Raw genomic sequence first — 21,411 nt, 5'->3', positions numbered from 1 at the left:
TATAGTTTCATCAAACTGAGAAAGAGGGCACCACCAGAGAGAACCGATCAGACAGGATAAGATTTTAAATAAATAGCTAGATAGAGGTCAAGATAAATAGTCTATTTTGCACTATACCGGAAGAGGCATATAGGAAACTATGGAGGTGGTACGAAGTCATTTTGTATTTATTTATTTTAAATCCCCACAGCTCCATGAGCCAAGCTAAACACGTAACTTCAGTCCGTCCTCTGAATACAGAGTCGCTGAATCCTCCATCAAACTCTTGTTGAGGCAGAGAACAAACTGGATTTGTAACTGTAATGTAATTATTCAAATGTAAAATTGCTCTGTTAAACAAACAAAAAACTGCATTGCTGAAAGGCATTACTAAGTAAGATATGATTGCCCAACCCTGCAGCCCCAGTAGATCACAAGCTTGGCCCTGAAGCCCCAATAGTAGAAGTAGTGGTAATAATGGTGCCACTTCTACTACTCTTGAGAGACCATTGCAGTTACAGTGATCATGTAAATGGTTTGATTACCAGCAGAAACATTTGGCTACTGCTCGACAACCAGTCAGTTCATTTATTGTGCAACTTAATGTTTGTATGTACACAGGTGTAGGGTTGTGTTTGTACTGCACAAGTAGGAACAGTTGTATGTCGCCATGGCTATGAAAATGGAAAAAGAGAGTTTTAGAATGGGGAAAGAGGGCAAAAAATAGCTACAGTGGAAAACACGACTGAATGATCTCCAGGCCCTCAGTCGTCTTTTCATCAATAATGCCATCTGAATTGTTTTAATAAAAAACGGTTATTCTCTCTCTCTGGTAGCTTTCTATTTTCCAGCCTTTATCGGGTTTTTGTATTTATTGTTCTGAACTTAAACAGATTTTGTGGGCTATTGTTTAGATCCGAGGTTCTTTGGATTTTTCAGTCGATGATCCAGTTTGAGTGGAGTTAATCTCTCCCTGCTGAAACCAGCTCTCTTGCCAAGTAGGAACACAAACTAAAGCCCTGCAGTTTCTTACCCAAAAATTCAGGGTGAGTGAAACTGGGAAATAGGAGAAATTGGGCTTTTTCCAAACAGCTAATTAAGATGTGTTACTAAGGACCGATTTAAAAGACATTTATGGGTGGACTCTTTCTTCCTAATTCATCCAGATAATGTTCAGTGAGACACTGTTATTTTCATGTGAGTCAGCAACAGACCTCACTTTTTTTGACAAAGCAGGAGGGGAAATTATTCAGTGTCTAAATCCATAAACCTCACTGACACGCTGGTGGGCCACTCAATGTGAACTCATACTGTGCCGCCTCAAACTCAAACCTTTATTTCCAATTCAAGAAGAGATCCAGAAATCCTCTAAGATACCAAACCATGGCTGAATAAGTTTGGGAAATGCATACCAATATACATTAAGTCTAGAAAATTCCCAGCTGATGGCCGTTGAAGCCTTTAAAGAAAACAGTATGTCTTGAATATTAAACTCAATTCAAACATAGCTTCAAAGAAAAGTTTGAACAACCTGAATATAATTTACCGAACTTACTAACTATGAAAAAGGCTGCAACTGTATATTCAGGGGGTTGTAAAATAAAAATATGGATATTTCATTAAATACATTCTACCAGTTTGATCTTGACCGCTTGTTAGATAAGCGGGGACTCTTAGGTTATCAATTAATGTATATAGTTTTAGGAAGCGGGGGTCATTTCTTTTGTTACTGCAAAATTAGAGTGTTGTAATATATAACCAAGTAATATTATTCCCACAAAGTATTCTGTGCTGTCGTGTTCCCTGCCAGTGGAGCGTTTTATTTTGTAGTCATTATTGAGAGTCCCAGCTCTCTTGAATCGTGTTCCTTTGGGAAGGCGGTGTCCAGGATCACGACACATGACTGAATTAAGATAATTGCTCTAGCAGATGCCAGTTTGGTCTAATTTGCAGTTAGTATGTTGTTATCTCAATTATCTAAGTCAGTCAATTTGCCAGAGGGCAGAAACATGAAGTTTGACATGACAACTTAGAACCAGGTAATCAGATATTTCAGAAAGAAAAACTGACACAAGGACACATACTGTTTACAGCGCTGGAATTAGTCAGCTGTCAACTGTAGGCCAATATGGTAACATACTGTTTCTTAAATTAATGTTATGTTGATTAAAAAATGTCATTGAATACTGCTTATTTAACATGCAAAGCTCTCAGAAAGTACTGCAAATACATTTTCTCTTAGTGTCATGGCCTTGAAAGGATAACCTCTAATTAACTTCACTTTTTCTCTGTTACTTTGCTTTTGAGCCTATTCTACTTATATTATACAACTTGTATGTCTATAATTCCCTCTTGAAACAGTTTAATACAATTTTCAACACAATCAAACACTTCTATTTGTGTCGATATTCACGGTCCCTGTGGACAGAAGTGATTTCCGAGCACCAGAACCCCTAAAGACCTCTGGTTTTACTGCGGCAGGGTTTGCCGGTCTGTTTGCCGCGGTCTTGGTTCTGGTTTCTCCCGTGCCTCCCTTCCCTCCAGTGGGCCTTAGCAATATGGCCCGGGTCTACGAGAGCGTGGAGTTGGTTCCCGGCGGGGAGTCGTGGAGCAGTGAGGCAAAGCTCTGCTCATGACTGCAGCAGTAGCCACTTTTGCTGGTCACGGAGCTTTCTAATTCCATTGGAGCCGCGGTGGGCAGGTCACTGCCGGAGGCATGTTTGAGTCTGAGCTGCAGGAGTTTCTGGTGTACCTGCGTGATCAAGAATACCTGTATAGAAATAGAAAGTCTTGTTGCTGGTGGTTTGGTTCACTAATGTAGGTCATTTAGAGGCATCAGCATTACTGTTTCATAACCAGTTAAAAAGTTCCTCACAGTATCTTCAAGAGTCTGAAGGAATAATAAAAGGTAGTGTCACTCTATACAGACATAGTGTTATTAACATGAATGAATAGAAAGATGAATCCGCCTCTACATGAAAGAATCATTGAAACAGTAGGATAAGTTTGTCAAAAATGCACGATTAAAAAAGTTAAGCCCTGCAGAAAGACGTTTGTTAAAGCCGAGAAGAGCACTGTCCAGACTCTTTGTCACTCACAATGTCGTTGCCTTCACACTCTTATCGATTAATAAAACACAGCATGCAGTGCAAAGAAACAAAAACTGTCCGGACACTCTTCAGTTAAGTAATAGACTATTCACCATCCCTGACACTGCTGTTTTTACCCACTATCCTCTTGTGCTGCCCTCCAGCTCTTCTCTTCCGCCTTTTCTCCTCATATCCCTCGCCAACATTTCTCTGCTACTTTTCCTCTGTTATCTGCTTCTCTCTTACAGGCTGCTTCTCTATCTGTCTTTGTAATCTCTCCATTTGGCTTCACCCCATTCTCTTTTTCCTCATTCTCTCTCTTTAGATCATCCATTACTACAGTCTATATCGAAGTTTTGCCTCCAAACAACCAGAGCCCCCCACGTTTCCTCCGACAACAATACAATCTGGAGATCAGCGAAGCCATGAGGACAGGAGCTACACTGCTTAATCTGCAGGTACACCCTTACTCTCTCTCTCACTCACTCACTAACTCACTCACTCACTCACTCACTCACTCACTCACTCTCACACACATACACACACACACACACACACACACACACACACACACACACACACACACACACACACACACACACACACACACACACAGCTCCTTACAGGTGAAGTCAATTTGTTACCCTTCACCCACACAAATTCACTTGGATTGTGTTTTAACTGGATGTTGTTACACTGTTGTATTGTGTTTTATTACATTGTATTTTGTAGCAATTATCTTTTTATACAGTTGAAGCTTTGGTGTTTAAAGGAGTTTTCAATCGCAAAGACCACAGCAATAGCGATATGAGTTTACACATGGTTTATTGTGAGATGGAACGAGAGGGTTGGATTAAGGAAGGGAGGAAGGGAGGAAGGGATGTGGGGATGTAGGGGAGAAGGAACGAGAAGGGTAGAGGGGCTCGTGGAAAGGAGGTTGGCGGGGTGCAATGACAGGCCGCTGGCGCCCGGTGGCTAGAGGGAACCGTGGGGGTGGAGACTCATGAGTGGGGGCGGAGACTAGTAACTGGGGGCGGGGACTTGTGAGTGGGGGCGGAGACTAGTAACTGGGGGCCGTCTCTTCAGAAGCTGTGGTTGTGCAGAGTCCCACGTTGTTCCTGTAGTCCTGTGAGAGAGGGAGAGAGCAGGGTTGGGGGAGAGGGATGTCGGAACTGAGTCAAAGAGGAAGTGAACGAGTTTTCATACACTCTTTATTGCAAACATAGTATTCTGGGGTTACAGCTAACGCAGTATGTTAATAAATATATTTATACTTCTTTCAATTAAAAATGTAATTTATATTTTTTTCAGATGAATTGAGCTACTCCGTAATGTTTCAACATACTATGCCACATGCAACTGCAACTCCAACCTCTTTTAAAATCACTGCTTTATACAGCGGGCTGGACATTTTCTGATGTAAATGTGTGTTTCTGTCCTTGTTTACTTCTCAAGGCAGTGGATCGTGAGAAGGACCCCATCACGTACACGATCCACAGAGGAGACGGCTTTGGACATTTCGCTCTACAGCAGAAGTAGAGTACCCGTTTTCCTATTTGTGTACTGTGATGTGCAACGATGGCAATATAACGTGTGTGTGTGTTTTTGAAAGTAGTCTAAATGATATCATCCAGGGCTCAGGCTCAACCAAGGGCTTCACATAAACACACCCGTACACTCCTCCACATACACACACAAACCCTCACCCCACGTACACACAACCACTCTATGGGCTTCAGTTGTATTTATTGCCCATTAAAAATGCATTTCTTATGCTGGGGAAAGATCCTATCTGCATTTCTTGAGGGAGGAGACAGGAGATAAACAAAGTAGAGAATGAAAGACTGAACGAGATGGGGAAGAAAACCGGGAGAGAAAGAGGAAGAGATAAGAGAGAAGGGCAAGGACAAAGTGAAAGATGGGCAAAATGTTAGAGAGTGCTCGGAAGTAAACGACAAACAAATTGAAGGGCTTTGATTTCTGCATTCTGGTATCTGATGGGTTCTGTCGGACATTGTGAAATCTTCCAATATTTTCAAAAAGTTTTCTGTGCCTCAAACTCCTTTGTGCATCATGGCACCAGAGGTCAAGCCAAGATGTTCTTTTTATACCGTACAAGTGCAACATGCACAGCTCATACTGGCATAAGATAGAGTGATTCTTTATTGCTTTTGTGCTGAATTTGGCTCAATTATTTCAGTACGTGGGGGAGAGCACCCGAACACGTCTAGTATTGGAGGAACCCACACTAATGGCCAAACGATTCAGATTAGTTTAATACAGAACTAAAAGGACCTATGATCAGTGATATGCTTTCAGGAGGTTTATCCTGGGTTTGTCCTGGGTTCATCTTGAACAATGGGATTTTTATTTAGGTCCTCCTCACATGTCATAGCAGATGGGAAGAAATTTAAAATGTGTGTGCATGCCCAATTATGTGTGCATGTGCATTTACAGACTTTGCGTTCCACGAATCATCCATAAATATACAGGAAAAATGTTGTAGTTTGTTTGAGAAAAAATAAATAAAAAACACAGCTTCAATTCTTTCCCTCTCTAGACCATTTAACATCTGCATGCACACACACACACACACACACACACACACACACACACACACACACACACACACACACACACACACACACACAGTCAATATTTGGAGAAATGTGCATTTCAGAAGTAGCCTAAATTAAAAACACTTCAATCATTATGTAAATCTTCACTTGGCAAGTAAATAGTGTCGTCAATCAGGCCGACATCAAAGCATTCTGCTGGTTTTGATTGGTCATAATTCTCAGACAGGCTGCACTGAAGCACTTCTTCTAGTTCTTCAGTGAACTTAGAGTAGACTTTGACTTATGCATTAATCATTTGCCCTTAAATCTGACTTTTATCTCTTTGCTTCTGTTGAGACATTTTTGATTGCAGAATTAACTTAATTAACTTGAGTTTGAGAGTATATGACAAGTGAGCCATACTAATAATTCACATTCATGAATTTGTGGGAAAAACTATTCAAGGGGCTGGTTAGTGGTTTCTCACTTTTTCTACTTGTACATGTGATTATAATACACATCTACCAATAAACCAATATATTGATGTTGTAAGACCTTAGTTATATCCCCATTGGTCAATATAATAAAGTTTATATTGGATGTGTAATTAATCAATATTGATATTCACAATATCTTACTCTAGGTTTTAAGTATTTTGTATATAAACTCTCTATTTTAGTGAGAAGACTGTGACTTCAGGAAGGTGTTTTTTCTAACACGCCGCAGTCTGAGCCATTATAGCAACAGCACCCAAGAGGGCAGTCCTTAATATCATTGTGGGTGAGGTGATAGGTATGAGGTATCATCTGCATCAGTGAAGTGCCCATAATGGGTGTTAATGTGTTTAAGCAGTGGTTATTAATGCTTGCAATTTTCTAAATAGTGTTCTCTCCAAAGTGGTGTCTATGAAAAAAAAAAGTGTCCAAATGTGCCCCTTGATCCAGAGTTAGTATAGAAACTACTTAAGAAAACCTGGAAGTATCAGCATGAGAATGATTAACATGGTTAGCGATCAATTAATTATGTACTGAAACTTCTAATGAAATTCAGGACTCTGCAGCAAAGTATTGTGTTCGGTTGTTTTTGCTCCTTTTGTGTTTTGTATTTCACTTTTATTGTGCTGGTTTTTTTTTCTGCTCTGATTCATTTCTAAGATCATGTCCGGAGGGTTAACAGGACTCTGTGTGTGTTCTTACTCCAGTTCAGGGTATTTGGTGCTGGACAAGCCTCTGGACAGGGAGTCAGTGGATTATTATACCTTGGTGGTCACAGCCTCAGACGGACACCCAAATGGGGTAAGAAACCGAGCTCTACCTCTCAGATATTTACGGTTTGTCTTCACTTGACTTGTCTCACATCTTCAATGTAATTAAACTGAGTGGCCTGGTGGAAAATCCTACACAGTGAAATGCCACAAACAACAGCTGTGTGATTGTGTAAAAAGTGGGATATCAGAATACATTTTGGGAAACAATTTCTCATTCAGTAATAATACTAATCATAATATCAATTCCATTCCATTATCCAAACCGTTTATCCTATTTATGGTCGCAGGGGTGCTGTAGCCGATCTCAGCTGAAATTTGGCGAAGGCAGGGTTGTGAGGTGACAGTGCACCACCAGTGCAGCCCCATAATAACAATCCCAATTAAAAAAACAATTCATTTTAAACCAATAAGGATACTTAATAATTTAAAATCGTTGCAAGTGAGTCCCATCTGGCTTTTACAACTTGAACAGATGTGATGGAGAAGACCTTGTAGTCTAAGAATGTCTTAGATGGCTTAGAAAGATGGCGACAACTACAAGTTGAACTCGATGCTTCAGATCTGCATTTCACAAACCAATGGGTGACGTCACAGTGACTAAGCCCACTTACATTCTATGGTAATATACTGACTTTGGGTCTTTGCCTCATACAACCCCACTTAAAAAGATCCGAACTGCTCCACTCCTCTCCAATTAAGTGTGATCAGCCATTTGACAACTGTCGAAGAACCTAAAAATCTTGCAAACCAGCAATCACTTGTATTCACTTTATTTATTATATTTCAGTCCTCAGATGGTCACCAGTTAAAATTATATATATTATATTATTTTTATATATATATATATATATTGTTTATGACTCAAGTGCAAAAAAGTTGCAGCGAGTTTTATTTTCCAATTGAAAGTGACAAGAAGATATTTGAATATGTTTAGGTGAGAACTTGAACATCCAGAAAAAGTTGCTGCAAATGCATGTTGTTTTCACACATAAGCTATGGCTTAGTGTAGAATAAACATTTCACTCTATAAAATGCCCACAACAATTCTAAAAAGAGCTCGTTTGTAAAGATGGAGTGTGAGGTCATCAGAGTCGCTCTCTCCACCACTCTCTTTGTGTTCTTCTCATCTTTCCTCTTCTAAAAGTCAAATCTTCAGTTGCTCTCACATGAAAGTCAGTTGAAGACATTGGATGGAGGCCCCCTGCCCTCCTCCCTCTCTCCTCCCACTCTCCTCCTTCTCTCCTCCTCTGGATTTCAACAATATCCCCCTTTCTAGCTTCTCTTCTGCCCCTCATCATCCATCTATTAGTCTAGCATTAATAGACATTTGTCTTCTTGACTCCTCTTCCCCGACACCCCTCCCCACAAAGGTAAAGTTTGAGGTCCCTCTGAGGAAAGGAAATGCTGATTTGAATACTCTGACCTTCTCTCTCACACACACCTTCGCACACAACAAGGGAGAGAACAAGTGGGAGGAATTCAGAGCGAGTGAGGAAGGAAGAGAGATGGGAGAGGTGTCCAGGGGCTCTTATCACCTTAACAATTGTTCTGTGTGTTAATATGCAATTATGTAAAGGAGTCTTGACACATACACACTCACGCACATGCACACATATACTTAGTCAATTTCTCTCTGGACCATGGCAATTAGTGTATTATCTTTGTGCCCCAAAGGTCTTTAAGTCAGAAAATGGCGAAAAGTAGTTTGGACATTTTTCTGCTTGACAGACCATTACAGTATATTTTGAACGAGTGGAAAAAATGAGAGAAAAAGGTGTAGGAAAAAGGAATGGTGTGAGCAACACAGAGAGACGGAAGGGAAGACAAGCAACAAAAGAAATAGAAAAGGGAGAATAAAAGATTGGGGTGTAGTCGCCTCATACGGGCCCATTAATCAGCATCACTCGAAAGGCCTTGGGTTGTCTTTATATGCGTGCGTACACACACACACACACACACACACACACACACACACACACACACACACACACACACACACACACACACACACACACACACATACACATACACACGCACGCACGCCTGTGTCCCCTATTATTAAATGTCCCGTTGTGAGAGTGTCAGACTGCAAAGTGCCTAATTGGCTATTTGGCCAGTGAATCCATCATACTGCCACAGATTGAGGACCCTACAAGGCGGTGCAGTGAAACAGCTCCACTGTAAGGGCACCATGCAACCGCATGCAACTTTAACTTTGTTGCAGGACAGTGTGCCGTTGTATGAATCTGTATCCTGTAAGGATGAGTATGGGAATCAGCTCATGTGAAGCTACATTAATGAAGGTAAACGTTTGTTCAGTAGCTGAAAGAATAAGACTGATGTTTTTACATTTTTTTAACAAATGTGATGGAAAGGCCAAAACCCATATGAATAGTTCTTTCAATACGTTATGTGATGCTCAAAAGCAAGCCCATGCATTCCTATTAAAGACATAACTAATTACATTTCTTAAAAAGCAAATAAGCAATTAAACAAATAATTTCCTAAAACACCTGGATTGTACAATTTTTGGATTAAAACATTTGTTGAGGACTATTTCCGCTTTGGTTTAATACATTTTAGTCAGAGACTTGAGACTGGAAGAGGGAGTCGTGGCAACAAACAGCATCATCAAGAGTATAGCCTTTTTTTCATCGTGAAAGTTGTTTTTCTATTTTTTGGGGGAGTTTTGATGTGAGGCCCTGGGACAGGAATGTTATATGTGTACAGATTGTATAGCCCTTTTGAATGGCATGCAGCAGGGTAATGGTGAGATGTGTACGGTTGTAATGGCTGCGCTGTACACCTAGAGGAATATGATTGGACGTTACTAGTCAGCTGGCAGCCAAACGGCTTGTAAATGAGCCTTTGAATGTGAAGCATCAATGAAACAGCTGGAGTGTGTATAGGGGACCATTGTAATGAGGGAACATGTGACCCATTGCAACAATGTGGCTTCAATGTGTGTGATACTGTTTGGACAATGGAGGTCTTTGGCACAAAGGAATACTTTTTAGTTGGATCAATTCATTGTGGATTATTTTTCTCAGGAGTTTAATTTGAAGGCAATGCGTACAATAGTGCCTGCTGTGTATTTTAATTGAAACAACACAGAAAGCACAGCAGTTGAAGGGGAAACATGCCCTGAGTTTGTGAAAAGTATTTCAGCTGGCAGACATCAGTGGTTTCCCATCTATCACAAGTGGTTTCTGAGGAATTGTCAAGACAGACAAGGGTATCCCTGCAGAAAGTGAGAGTGGAATAAAGCCCACATCACATTTAACTAAAAAGGGGATGAATTCACAGCACTGACTTTTTACGCTTTTCCTAATCTCCGCTCTGCCACAGGATGCTCATGTAAAACCCTCACAGACAAGTTATAAACATGTAATATATGTAACACTTGATACGTTTCTCTTCTTTAAGTTACAACGCATGCTAGAGAATACATCTGAAACCTTAAAGGCACAATGAGCATGAGGTTGCGGTTTGTAAACACAATATTCAAAGTTAGCCCCTCCTCCTCGGCTCATTGAGGGCTACGGTGCTCGCCAGCGGGTGAAAGCCAGCCCCAAGTTCACTGTCATTCACTATCTCGCTGTATTCACGGTTTAATTTGGCATTGTCCATGCCATTTTTGTAGCTACCTCTTGAATGCGTGCTTACGACCTGGCACCCGGTTGCTACAAAATAAGCAAAATGGAAGTGGAGAGAAAATACAAGCAGAGAGGAGAGTCTCTGCAGATAGAGACTCTACCACACACTTCTAGTGGGTCCTACGTGATGATTGAGAGCGATTATTTCTGTATCAGTCTATACATTGTTTTTTCAGAAAAACTCATTGTGCCGTTAAGAATATTGTGTCTCCAAATGTGGATGGGCGTGAAACTTTGGCAGTTGGCCATGATATCAGCAAGATAATAAACTCTGAGCTGTAGGTTATCAGGAAAAAAATATTTGCTGAGAGCCCTCATTGAAAAATGAAGCTTACTGCGTCTCCTTCTCTCTATTGTGTGTGTGTGTGCGTGTGTGTGTGTGTGTGTGTGTTCGTTCCAGCGCTGCTCACAACCCTCCTGTTCATTATAGCTCATTCTGCTTTACATATATTGGCATTCGGATAAACAGTTTTGTCGACTGTGAGCTCTTAACCTCAAATTACTTGCATCACTCTGTGCCCTGCAAACCTCAATAGCCTATTGTCACCTCTAAGATTGTCACTCTCCCACACACACCCACACGCACTGCATTCTCTTTTTCCATCCCATTGTTGTGAATCGGTTAGCTCTTCCTAATTTTAAACTTCCTCCCAGTTCCCGTCTTTAAAAGTAAAATATTCGCCCACTCTTCCGCTCTCTCTTTATCTCTGTCTCTGTCTTTCTCTCTCTCTTTTCTGCTATTATGAAAGTCAAATTAAGAAATTGGTGACATCTTCCTCTCTCTTTCCTTATCCTCCTCGCTCACTCTGTAGCATTTCTTGTGCTTTTGCTCTTGGTTGCGAAACAGTGAGAATTGGTGACATTTACTGTCAAAAAAAAAACATTCATTGTGAATTCAAACATTCACAAACATGCTTTAATGCCTCAGATGAGCAGCTAAGTGTCTTGGCATAATCCATCCATCTGACTTTTTGAAAAAAAGAAAAAACGTATTATACAAGTTGAGCTGTCTTTTCCAAAGTGATGCCATATGATTGATAAGTAGTATTCTTTCTTTGGCCCCTATCTACCCTTCTTAAGTACATTTCACACATATTTCTTAATTATGCATATTTTAACAAAAATACCTTTTTTAACATGTCAATACAAAGTGGAGAGTGAACAGTTTTTAAATCTTATTTTTAGAGTGAACAGTTGTTAGAAGCACAAACAGATGGAACATCAGGACCAGAGTACAGCCAATTAGCAAGTCAAATGTTCTCTTTAGTTTGTTACATAGGAGTTGTTAATAAGAGGGAAACAATAGAATAGACTGGTCAAATAAAACCTCTGTGAAATTGGAAGAAGAATTCATCCCGTAATATCCATGAAATAAAAAACTTTTCGACCCAACACAAATATGTTTAATGGAATCCAAATTTCAGCTTTGGATGTTGTCTGACCATAATAGTAACACAAATTGATGTGTGTGTTTTTGTGTCCGCGTCTGTAGACCTCCACTGTGACGGTGAACGTTGTGGTGACAGACGTTAACGACAATGACCCGCTGTTCGATTCTTCACTGCCAGTGAACCTCACTGTCCTCGAAGAGCAGGATCACGCCTTCGTTGGGCAGGTCAAGGTAGGAAGAAGCGCACAAAACGCACACACGCTCCACTCTCTCACCTCGCTGCTCACTACATGTTCTTACATACACTTTGATGTTTATATGAGAGTTTGTGTTCATTATGGACAAATGTATGACTGTATTTGATTGTTAATTTTATTGTCCTTGCACTAATCCTTTATTATAATGACGGCCTAATTAAAATAATTTAATTCAAATTACAATTTATGTCAATGCATCAACAACAGACTTTCACTTCTACAATTACAAGGCCAAACACTTTGGGAAAGCATGTACAATGGCATCTCTGTTATTCCTCTTGTGGTGTAGATGGGTATGTTTGAAACTGGTAGGACAACTATTTGTGTTATTGTGGAACAGATCATCAGGACCTTGAGATCTTGAGAGAATGACATCATTGCTTTACCTATATCACTGCTTGTCTTCTCCTTTACGTTCCCTGGCCACATATACATACATACAGAAACACAGGCATCACACAAAGATTCACAGAGGCTCTAATTAAGTTCTAAAAGATTAGTTATAATCTTTTACAATGGGGACCAGTGATCACTCGCATAACTCTGTAAACCTTGGTAGCTTTGTAATTAGGACTGTCTGTTGGTATACTCGGAGGACTGTGTGTGCATGATTGTCATGGGATAAAGTTAAGGCTTAGTTTGATTTTAAACATAACGCTGCAGATTGTTACTCAAAAGTTTTTTTTTTCTCATGTTTCGATGGCTTTTTCAACTTCTAAGATTGTTATTTTCAGAATGACAATGCTTTTTTTCTAAATGTATACTATTGTGCCAGAAACTAAATGTTAGCAGCAATTAATGAATTAATTAAGTGTAGGTATTGATCCCAGAACAAAGGGTCTTAACCTTTGTCTGTGAGGAAAAAGCGGTAAATCAAGAACAATATGAATGAAATGTATATTGCAAAAAAAAAAATTGTAGTCTGCGACAAATATACTATACTGTCAAATAAAAAACAAGTTTAGCACATGTATAAGTCAAATGATCTCTCCTCAGCACTGTGGGATGCATTTTCACCTACATCAGCACCCTTGCCTCCACTTAGCACAAAGACTCCTGGACTCGTTCCAGACCTAATAACTGACTCATGTATTCCCCAGACAGGGGTCATGGATAAATCTGACACTTTGATAGGCTCTGATCTTTAAAGATGCTCTTTCGGTTGCACGCTTGCTTGAATTTGCTCCAAGCTTATACCATAGCCTTTATACACAAGTGTCAGGGGGTCTTTGATCGGTCTGACGCTTTGCCCGGTTTTAAATGTTAATCATGCGTCTTTGGTTGAACACTAGGACTACTCCTGAGATAAATATATGGTCCGTGTACACCCATGTCTAGGATTTTGAACAAGTCTTACCTTTAACAGGTTCCAAAGTTAAATGCTCAATACCTTTTCTAATTTGGACAATCGGGTGCTATTGCAAACACGTAATCCCAACCATATCTTTAAAGAGGACATTTCATTCCAAGCATTTAAAAATTTTGGTTTTGCACAGACTTTTGGACATGTTCCAAATTCAACATCCCAAAACTCACCCTAATCTTTAGAGAGGGCACTTGAAGGTATTCTAATCCTGAACCCTTGGAAATGTTCCAAACCAAAACAGACGGTGTGATCCCTCAGCGGGCTGTGCAAGGCACGACTCTGGGACTCATTCCAAATCAGGGTCCCTACCTGTAGGTATTAAAGAGATTTCTGGAAAAATGAATGGACCTGACCTTGGTGTTCTGATGCCGGTGTCTTAGAGAGAGATGGAAAGAGGCAAAGAGAAATGGGAGAAAGACACTAGGGAGAGGTAATAGGGGTGAGAGAGAGAGAGGGAAGTGTGGTTGAGCAAAGGGAGTGAAGCTGCATTCTTAATCTTTCTTGCATGAGTTTGAGATTTTTGAGTTTTTTTATTTTAAAGAGGAGAAAAATGCATTGGAAAAAGGGAAAGACTGGTTGAATTCAGAGAGAGAGGTCATTTGGCCATCCCAGATGGGATTATAGTAGGTCAAAAATAATAAAGAAAGGTGAACACTTAATTTGCATGATATAGTGGCAGATAGAAGCAAAAGCTCCAGAAGTGATTAAATTGAAATTATGTTCTGTAATGTTAGCAATGTGACCTTGAGAAACAGTGGCTGCTTCTTAGCAGCCGTAATGACACCCAATGCACATGCTCTTTGGCTTCAAATGTCAAGCTAGCTACCTCCCAAAGTGCCTCTTTATCAGTTTACAATTTGTTTTTCCCTCAACGGCAGCCATTTCAAAAGATTCAAGATTCAAGCTCGACAGCAGATGATTTCACTGATTTGTAAACCAATCAGTGAAATTGTCTTTTGTCAGTTGTTCGCTGGAATAAAACAAATGTGGACTGTTGGTTCTTCACCTGCCACAACAGCATGGTTATTTATCCTCAACATCTACTGTAAATGGCTTGGTGTTAAGACTAGTTGTAAATGTTGTATTATTTTACTGTCAGGGGTTTTAAATAATTGAAGATTTTTTAAGAGAAAAAGCTACAGGAAGTAGACTATACTGATCTTGCTTCATACCATTTACTCTTCATACTAATAGTGTTGCCAACCATTTTATTAATTTACCACAACAGCTGGATTAAACAAATCCATTGAACCAATAGCTCATGACCATGATGACATATTAGTATTTTTCATCATATGCAGAGGGATGCTTACAGTGTGAAGGAATAAGATGCCATAGCAGTGGTATCCGGTTGTAGTAGCACAGCTGTGAAACAATCATTAATGCTAGAATGCCCAATTAACCAAAGAAAACAAAATCGTAGCATTTTTTGTTGTTATTACATTAACACATCAGCATTTACAGGATGTATATATATATATATATATATATATATATATATATATATATATATATATATATATATATATATATATATATATTATTGTTTTATTTTTTTCTTCTTGTTTAATTCATTCTTTCACTATTTAGAGTGAATTATTCATTAATTTAGGAAAAAGAAAGGATTAATGGAGAGCCTGAAAAATGTGTAGGTTGTGCTCCTCTTTCAGAAAAGTTTAGTTGAAATGAAGTTCAGGTGGAGCACAACATTTACCTGATGGGAAACAGAATTGAAAAGAAGAAATAATAGAGACTAAATTGCTAAAGCAATCATGCGCTCTCTCTCTCTCTCACACACACACACACACACACACACACACACACACACACACACACACACACACACACACACACACACACACACACAGGAGTAATACAACTCGAGTGATGACTTGTCCATATATGTATCTCAATGAGAAAAGATTCCCACACTGTGAAAATACCTGACTATATGGTGAAGGGAAGAAATGTGCTTCGACACAGATTTAAAAAAAATCTCTGTCATTTCGTTTCAGTTGCAGGTACTGTTATGTTATGAAATCTTTAGGTGGTAGACTCGAAGAAATAGTTCTGGATTCAGTAAGTTATAATAAAACAGATTTAATCAAAAGTTGATAGTACAGTGCATACGAGGGTCCACAAAAACACAGCGTCCACAGACCACCGAATATCTAATGACAGTTAATTGTCTCGCGTTCAAATTATGCACACCGATCGGTGTAAAACATTTGATATTTTAGATCAATAATTGGCCTAGCAGTACAGCATGCGATTGGTTATAAATTTAACAGAGGTGGAGGCAGCATCTGGGTTGGTTCAGAGGTGGTATCTCAGCATGCTTTGCTTCCTGGTACTTGACGTCATCTCTCCACCCCTCTGTGTAACTGAGCTAGTTGTTTTTCAGTATCAAGGGGTACCTGGCACGGGCCCCCATTTAGAGAAGAACTATGAGCTCATCTTCATTTCACATTCCTGGCCTACCTACAACATCTCCTATGTGAACACACTAACTAAACTAACGTGACTTTCTCCATGTTACAATACACAATTTCATAAGGTTCACTTCCCCTTATTGTTTATATTATTTCTTAAGTATTGTATTTTACACAGACATTGCTTATTTACAGTGTAAGACATAGTACATTATTATACATCTACAGTACCTCTATTGTTGTATTTTGGGGTGAAATTAGAGGTGGAGGTGAGAAAGTGATGAAAAGAAAAAGAAATTGTAAGAAAACAGATATGAGCACGTAAACACGACAGGTAGAGCTAGCGATTGTAGAGGTAGTGTGGATGTCAGGCTTTGAGCTGCTTTTCTTTGTCAGTGTGTTGAAAAGCAGCACATGTAAGGCAGCTGAGACATTAATTCTATTGTGTCTCTGGTTTTAAACTGCCTGGCAGTGTAATTATGCTGAGAGAACTGTGAGTGATGGGTAAGACGCAAGAGAAAGAGAGAATAAAAGAGGAAGGGCAGAGAGAAGTCACTAACATGCACAGTACCCAACTTCAGGAAGTGCACACAAAAATATGTTTAACATCAAGACGATTAATCTAGCCTGCTAACTAAAGGATATAATCTAGTGTCTGAAATGCAATGCTCAGACATCTCTACTGTTGGCAGTTTGAAGGACGGTTTTATGGGCAATAATGTGTCCCTGTCAAATATCAAACATTTGCCCTTTTCCTAATTTAAATAAATTAATGTTTACCAGTTTTCTCCATCAGTGCAGTTGGCCGACATCACAGGGCTAAATCTCTTGTGTCAAAACTTCCAGAAAATGATTTGAGATTGACACACATTTGGGTCTCAAATACACGTGGAACCACATAGGAAAAACATTCAAGGGGCCTGAATACTTTAAATGATGTATTCACGGCCCATGACAGCTTAATGAATGTGTCAGTTAAAATAATATTTGAAATTTTGGAAAAAAAGGTTATTCACAGCAGTTAAATGGGAAGATTTGTACCACTGTCCGTTAATAAGTATAAAGCTTCAGCCATCTTGGCATAAAGACTGGAAAGAGGTTGTCTGACTGCCCCCCAAAAGCTCACTACTTTACACGTTACATTGTGTTAATTTCTGTACACAAACTGAAGTGTAAAGACAACTTGCCAATTAGAGGGAGGGTTATGTGCCACCCGATCAATAGCTTCCTGGAGTTTTGTGGCCAGGATGGCTCATTAAGTACAAAACATGTTTAATTATGAGTTGTAAGCTACATTCATGTCATATTGAAATTATCGTTGTTACGAGTCCCCGACTTATAAACAGTATCATGTCAACATCCAAGTATTAATTACGACAGAGGATTTATCTGACTTAACACATGCTAATACAGAAAGCCTGAAATCCAAACAATTAGGGATACATCACGGGGGTACGGTGTTGTCAGTTCACAGTATTTCAATCATCACACACCAACTCTGTAATCATACAACCATATTGATGACGCAAGTTGTAACATTGGACATTTTTGCCATCTCTACCATTCACGTAAAGGTGCCATTAAGTGCTGATATGTGGATTTTGTTAGCTGTTGAAACTACCAGGCTAGCCGTTTCTCTGTAGCTTTGTTTCCAGGCTTCATGCTACGCAACTGTAGCTTCATATATTGCACAAAGGCACAAGTGTGGTATTGATCTTATTTAACCCAGAAAGTGATTAAGTATATTGGATTAGATTAGATTAGATATTCCTTTATTAGTGGGGACATTTGCAGGATTACAGCAGCAAAGGGGGTAAAGTGCACACAAGAGAGACAGAAAATTTAAATTGATGAAAGATGAAAGTTTAATGATCCAAAATTGGGAAACAGGGAGAACATGTGTCAGTGCAAGAGCAGGAAGTGACACAGTACAGCAAATATGGAATATTTGTATGAATTGAGTGATGAATTTTAGATAAACATATTCAACTGACACTGCTTCTTAAGTTACGGTTATACACTTTGGATCAGAGTAACATATCTTGACGGATATTGGATAGTTTGCCATGAGATTTTTATGAATCCTAATGACTTATTTGATCCCTTAACTTTTCATCTAGCACCATCACAGGGCTCTCAAGTGTCACACATTGAGCGTGACTGTCACTCATTTCGGTCTTAAGTCATGCCCTCCCGCCACACATCGTATTTATCACGCTGAAAAAAAACTCTAGGCTATTTAATGTGCCGCAGCGCCCCCGAATCCCCTGGAGCTCTGCCGTGAGGTGCCACTCATCAGCCAGTCAAAAAAGAAATGGGCTACACGAATAGCCAATCAGAAAAACAAATTAATTAATTGTGGAAATGTCTCAATTTGATCAAAGCTCCCTGAGTGAAACTGTAAGCCGTGAAAATACATTGATAATTCTCTTCTGAGTAATTTCTCTTGCAAATGTATTTCTTTTCTAAGATTTGTAAATGTTAACAAGATTGAAAGAGGTTAAGTGCTTTACCTCCCATATATATTCACACACTTCATTTGCACACTTATTTAGCTTGATTTGAGAGGAAGTTCACTTTTAATGAAAGAATGATTTGCTTCAATGGCAGTTTGATGAATTGCAGGATTTAAACCCATAGTCCTGCTTTCTAATTTCTGCTTGTGTTCTTGTGTTATTTCTGTGTGTCTGTATTTAGGCTACAGACCCAGATCTGGGGGCAAGCGGTCAAATCCATTATCGGCTCGTCAACCAACAGAAGCTGTTTAGCATCAATGCCACCGGAGTGATCATAACTACAATGCCACTGGACAGAGAGGTCAGTAGAAGAGAATAACATTTTCAGATTTCACACGACTGTCATAGTTGTTGAATGCAATACAAAAAAAGAACGGTTGATGTTTGACTGTGATTCTCCGTCATCTTCAAGGTGAAAGGTCACTACTTTCTGATCGTTGAAGCCAGGGACGGTGCAGTGAACCCTCGGCGATCCAGATTAACGCTGTCCGTCACTGTTCTGGATGTCGATGACAACAGCCCGATATTCACCCAACAAACCTACAATATCACCCTGCCAGAGAACAGCCCCAAAGATATGGTCATATTGCAGTTAAAGGTGAGTGGGTTGATGGATATGCAACTAATGTAGGAGTTAATTTTGTAATAATGTCAGTAGTTGATTGCAAAATGTTATACTGTAGGTTTTTTTTTAAACATTTTTGTTATGTATAGCAAATTGTAAGGCTACAGTGTGTAAGATCTAGCACTTTTTGCAACCAAGGCATTTTTTACAGGTCAATGTGTTGGCTGGTTTTAACTTGATATCTCTATCAGCCAATAATTAACTAACTAATAATTAAACTAGTTCAGCTGAATAATGTCCCTCTCCCTACAAATGATGGTCACAATGTTAAGAAGGTTACTTTTCACGAAGAGTCAATTAGACTCATCATCATAGTCGCACTTCAAGTTATTTAACTACTTAAAAATTACCAAATTATTTCTATTTACACTCCAGCCTGCATTACAGACTTTCTAAAAAGTCAGAATTTGAATTTGCAAACACTTGAAGACCCACTGAGTTGGAAAGTAATGTAAAGAAGAAAAAAGGGGAAAAGGCCTCCTTTCCCTCTGGCGACACAGTAAAACAGACTATGAGAGTCACTGCCACAGGCGTTTCAGACATGCCAGCCCAACACAGACCTAATGAAAATACAACAGCATGTTCCTGAGCTCTCGCACACGTGGATGCTTTTCCTTCTGGCAAATATAAAAAATTCAACTTGCCATAAATTCACACGGTGATTATATTACTTTCCTTCCCATTCCTTGACCTCTGTCTTTCTCTGTAGGCGATAGATGCTGACCTCGGGTCTAACCTCACATATCGAATCAGAACGCAAGGCTCGGACCGGGGGATTGGTCGGCTATTCCACGTTGACTCAGTGACAGGAGAGCTGTCAGTTCTCAGAGTGCTGGACTATGAGGCCCTGGGAGAATCTGAGCTCACTTACACATTCACAGTAGAGGCCATGGACACAGAGGGAAGCATGCCTCCTGGACTTGCCTCTGTTACTGTCCGAATCATGGTGAGTGGGTGTGTGTTTATACTGACATCCAGTGGCCCCACCACCGTTTTTTGCATAATATAAGCAAATGTTTTACATCCGCGCACAAGCTATGGTACATTCATCTTTTGTTTGGAAGTTGATATTGAAAACTTGAGTAGACTATGTGAGTTATAGTCGTACTATTAAAGGGTGGGTCCATTATGTTTTCCCACGTGAGCTTACGTGGTTTCTGCTTAATGATGTTCTACATACATATATATAATATTTTATATATATATATATATATATATATATATATATATATATATATATATATATATAATATTATTTTTGTATATACAAATATGTCTTGACTGACACTGCATTTCCTACAGTAAATTAGATGGTGGTTGGTAAGCTCCTAGTTTGGAGAAGCAGACAAGATACAGGCTCAGAAGCTAAGTTATGTACTACAGCAATATTTTTAAAATCGAAAGTCACAGAAAATCACAAACAAATTAACCAATCAATGCAGCGGTAGACCAACAACTCTCATGTTCTGTGAGGTGACTGTTGCTGTTTTTGAGATGGCTCAAATATGTTTGCTGCTCCTGTCCACGGCCGTCAGACAGTCCTTTCCTAATGGGAACTGAAGCTGTTATATTGCAGCTTTCAAAGCCTCCATTGACAAAAACTGTATTTTTACCACGCAGAACACATACATAAATAGCAAAAATCCAAACCAATCCTTTCAGTCATTTTCAAACTTAGCAAAGCTAACGCTGACTCCACTAGTGGGCATTCACATGATTCATAGCCTTATTGATTAGTTTACACAACTAACCTACATCACTGCTTTTTGCTGCCCTCAAAGCAATATAACAATCAATTTCTGTCCATTTCATATTACCCTTGTTTTGCCTGTGGGAACACCAGAAACCCTATTATTCTTCTTCTAGTACAGCTAACACCTGCTGTGATTGAAAAAAAAAAAAAACACAGATTTTACGTCCTGCTGGGTGACCCATTTTTTTCTACTCGCAAATAAATGCATATTTTTGGAAATCCAAATAATATTTTTTATTTTTTTTTAGTCCACATTTTTATTTTTATGTTACCTAAATTAGGTGTTGATACTTTAAACAGCTGTTGCTTTTTTTTCCCCTTTGGGGAGACCAGATGTTCCAGAACCTATGAAGAGTAAACCCGCTCGAGTATTTTTCGGGACTGCAGAGCAAAAGTGAAAATGAGAATAAAGTACAATTTAAAAGTTAGAGTGAGAGCAAAATGACAAATATAGTCAGCTTGCACATCATTAGCATTAAAAAATGTGTAAATTTGAGGCACTTTATACAAAACAGAAACAACT

General features: G+C 39.3%; 1 protein-coding gene across 1 annotated transcript in view; it reads left to right on the top strand.

Moving 5' to 3' along the window:
• Positions 1-21,411, top strand: part of LOC306754197 (protocadherin-15-like) — a gene marked incomplete at both ends in the record, with an annotated part of 129,601 nt that overhangs the window by 45,905 nt on the left and 62,285 nt on the right. Inside the window, 7 exons of the mRNA XM_079238121.1 lie at positions 3,394-3,526; positions 4,524-4,603; positions 6,828-6,921; positions 12,042-12,170; positions 18,692-18,811; positions 18,923-19,108; positions 19,845-20,081. Of these exons, the coding sequence (XP_079094247.1) occupies positions 3,394-3,526; positions 4,524-4,603; positions 6,828-6,921; positions 12,042-12,170; positions 18,692-18,811; positions 18,923-19,108; positions 19,845-20,081 (979 nt within the window). The remainder of the gene's footprint in view (positions 1-3,393; positions 3,527-4,523; positions 4,604-6,827; positions 6,922-12,041; positions 12,171-18,691; positions 18,812-18,922; positions 19,109-19,844; positions 20,082-21,411) is intronic.

The sequence above is a fragment of the Taurulus bubalis genome (assembly GCF_910589615.1).
Source record: "Taurulus bubalis genome assembly, chromosome: 2".
Lineage (NCBI taxonomy): Eukaryota > Metazoa > Chordata > Actinopteri > Perciformes > Cottidae > Taurulus > Taurulus bubalis.
The sequence above is the reverse complement of the archived record's forward strand: the minus strand, read 5'-3'. Positions and strand labels throughout refer to the sequence as shown.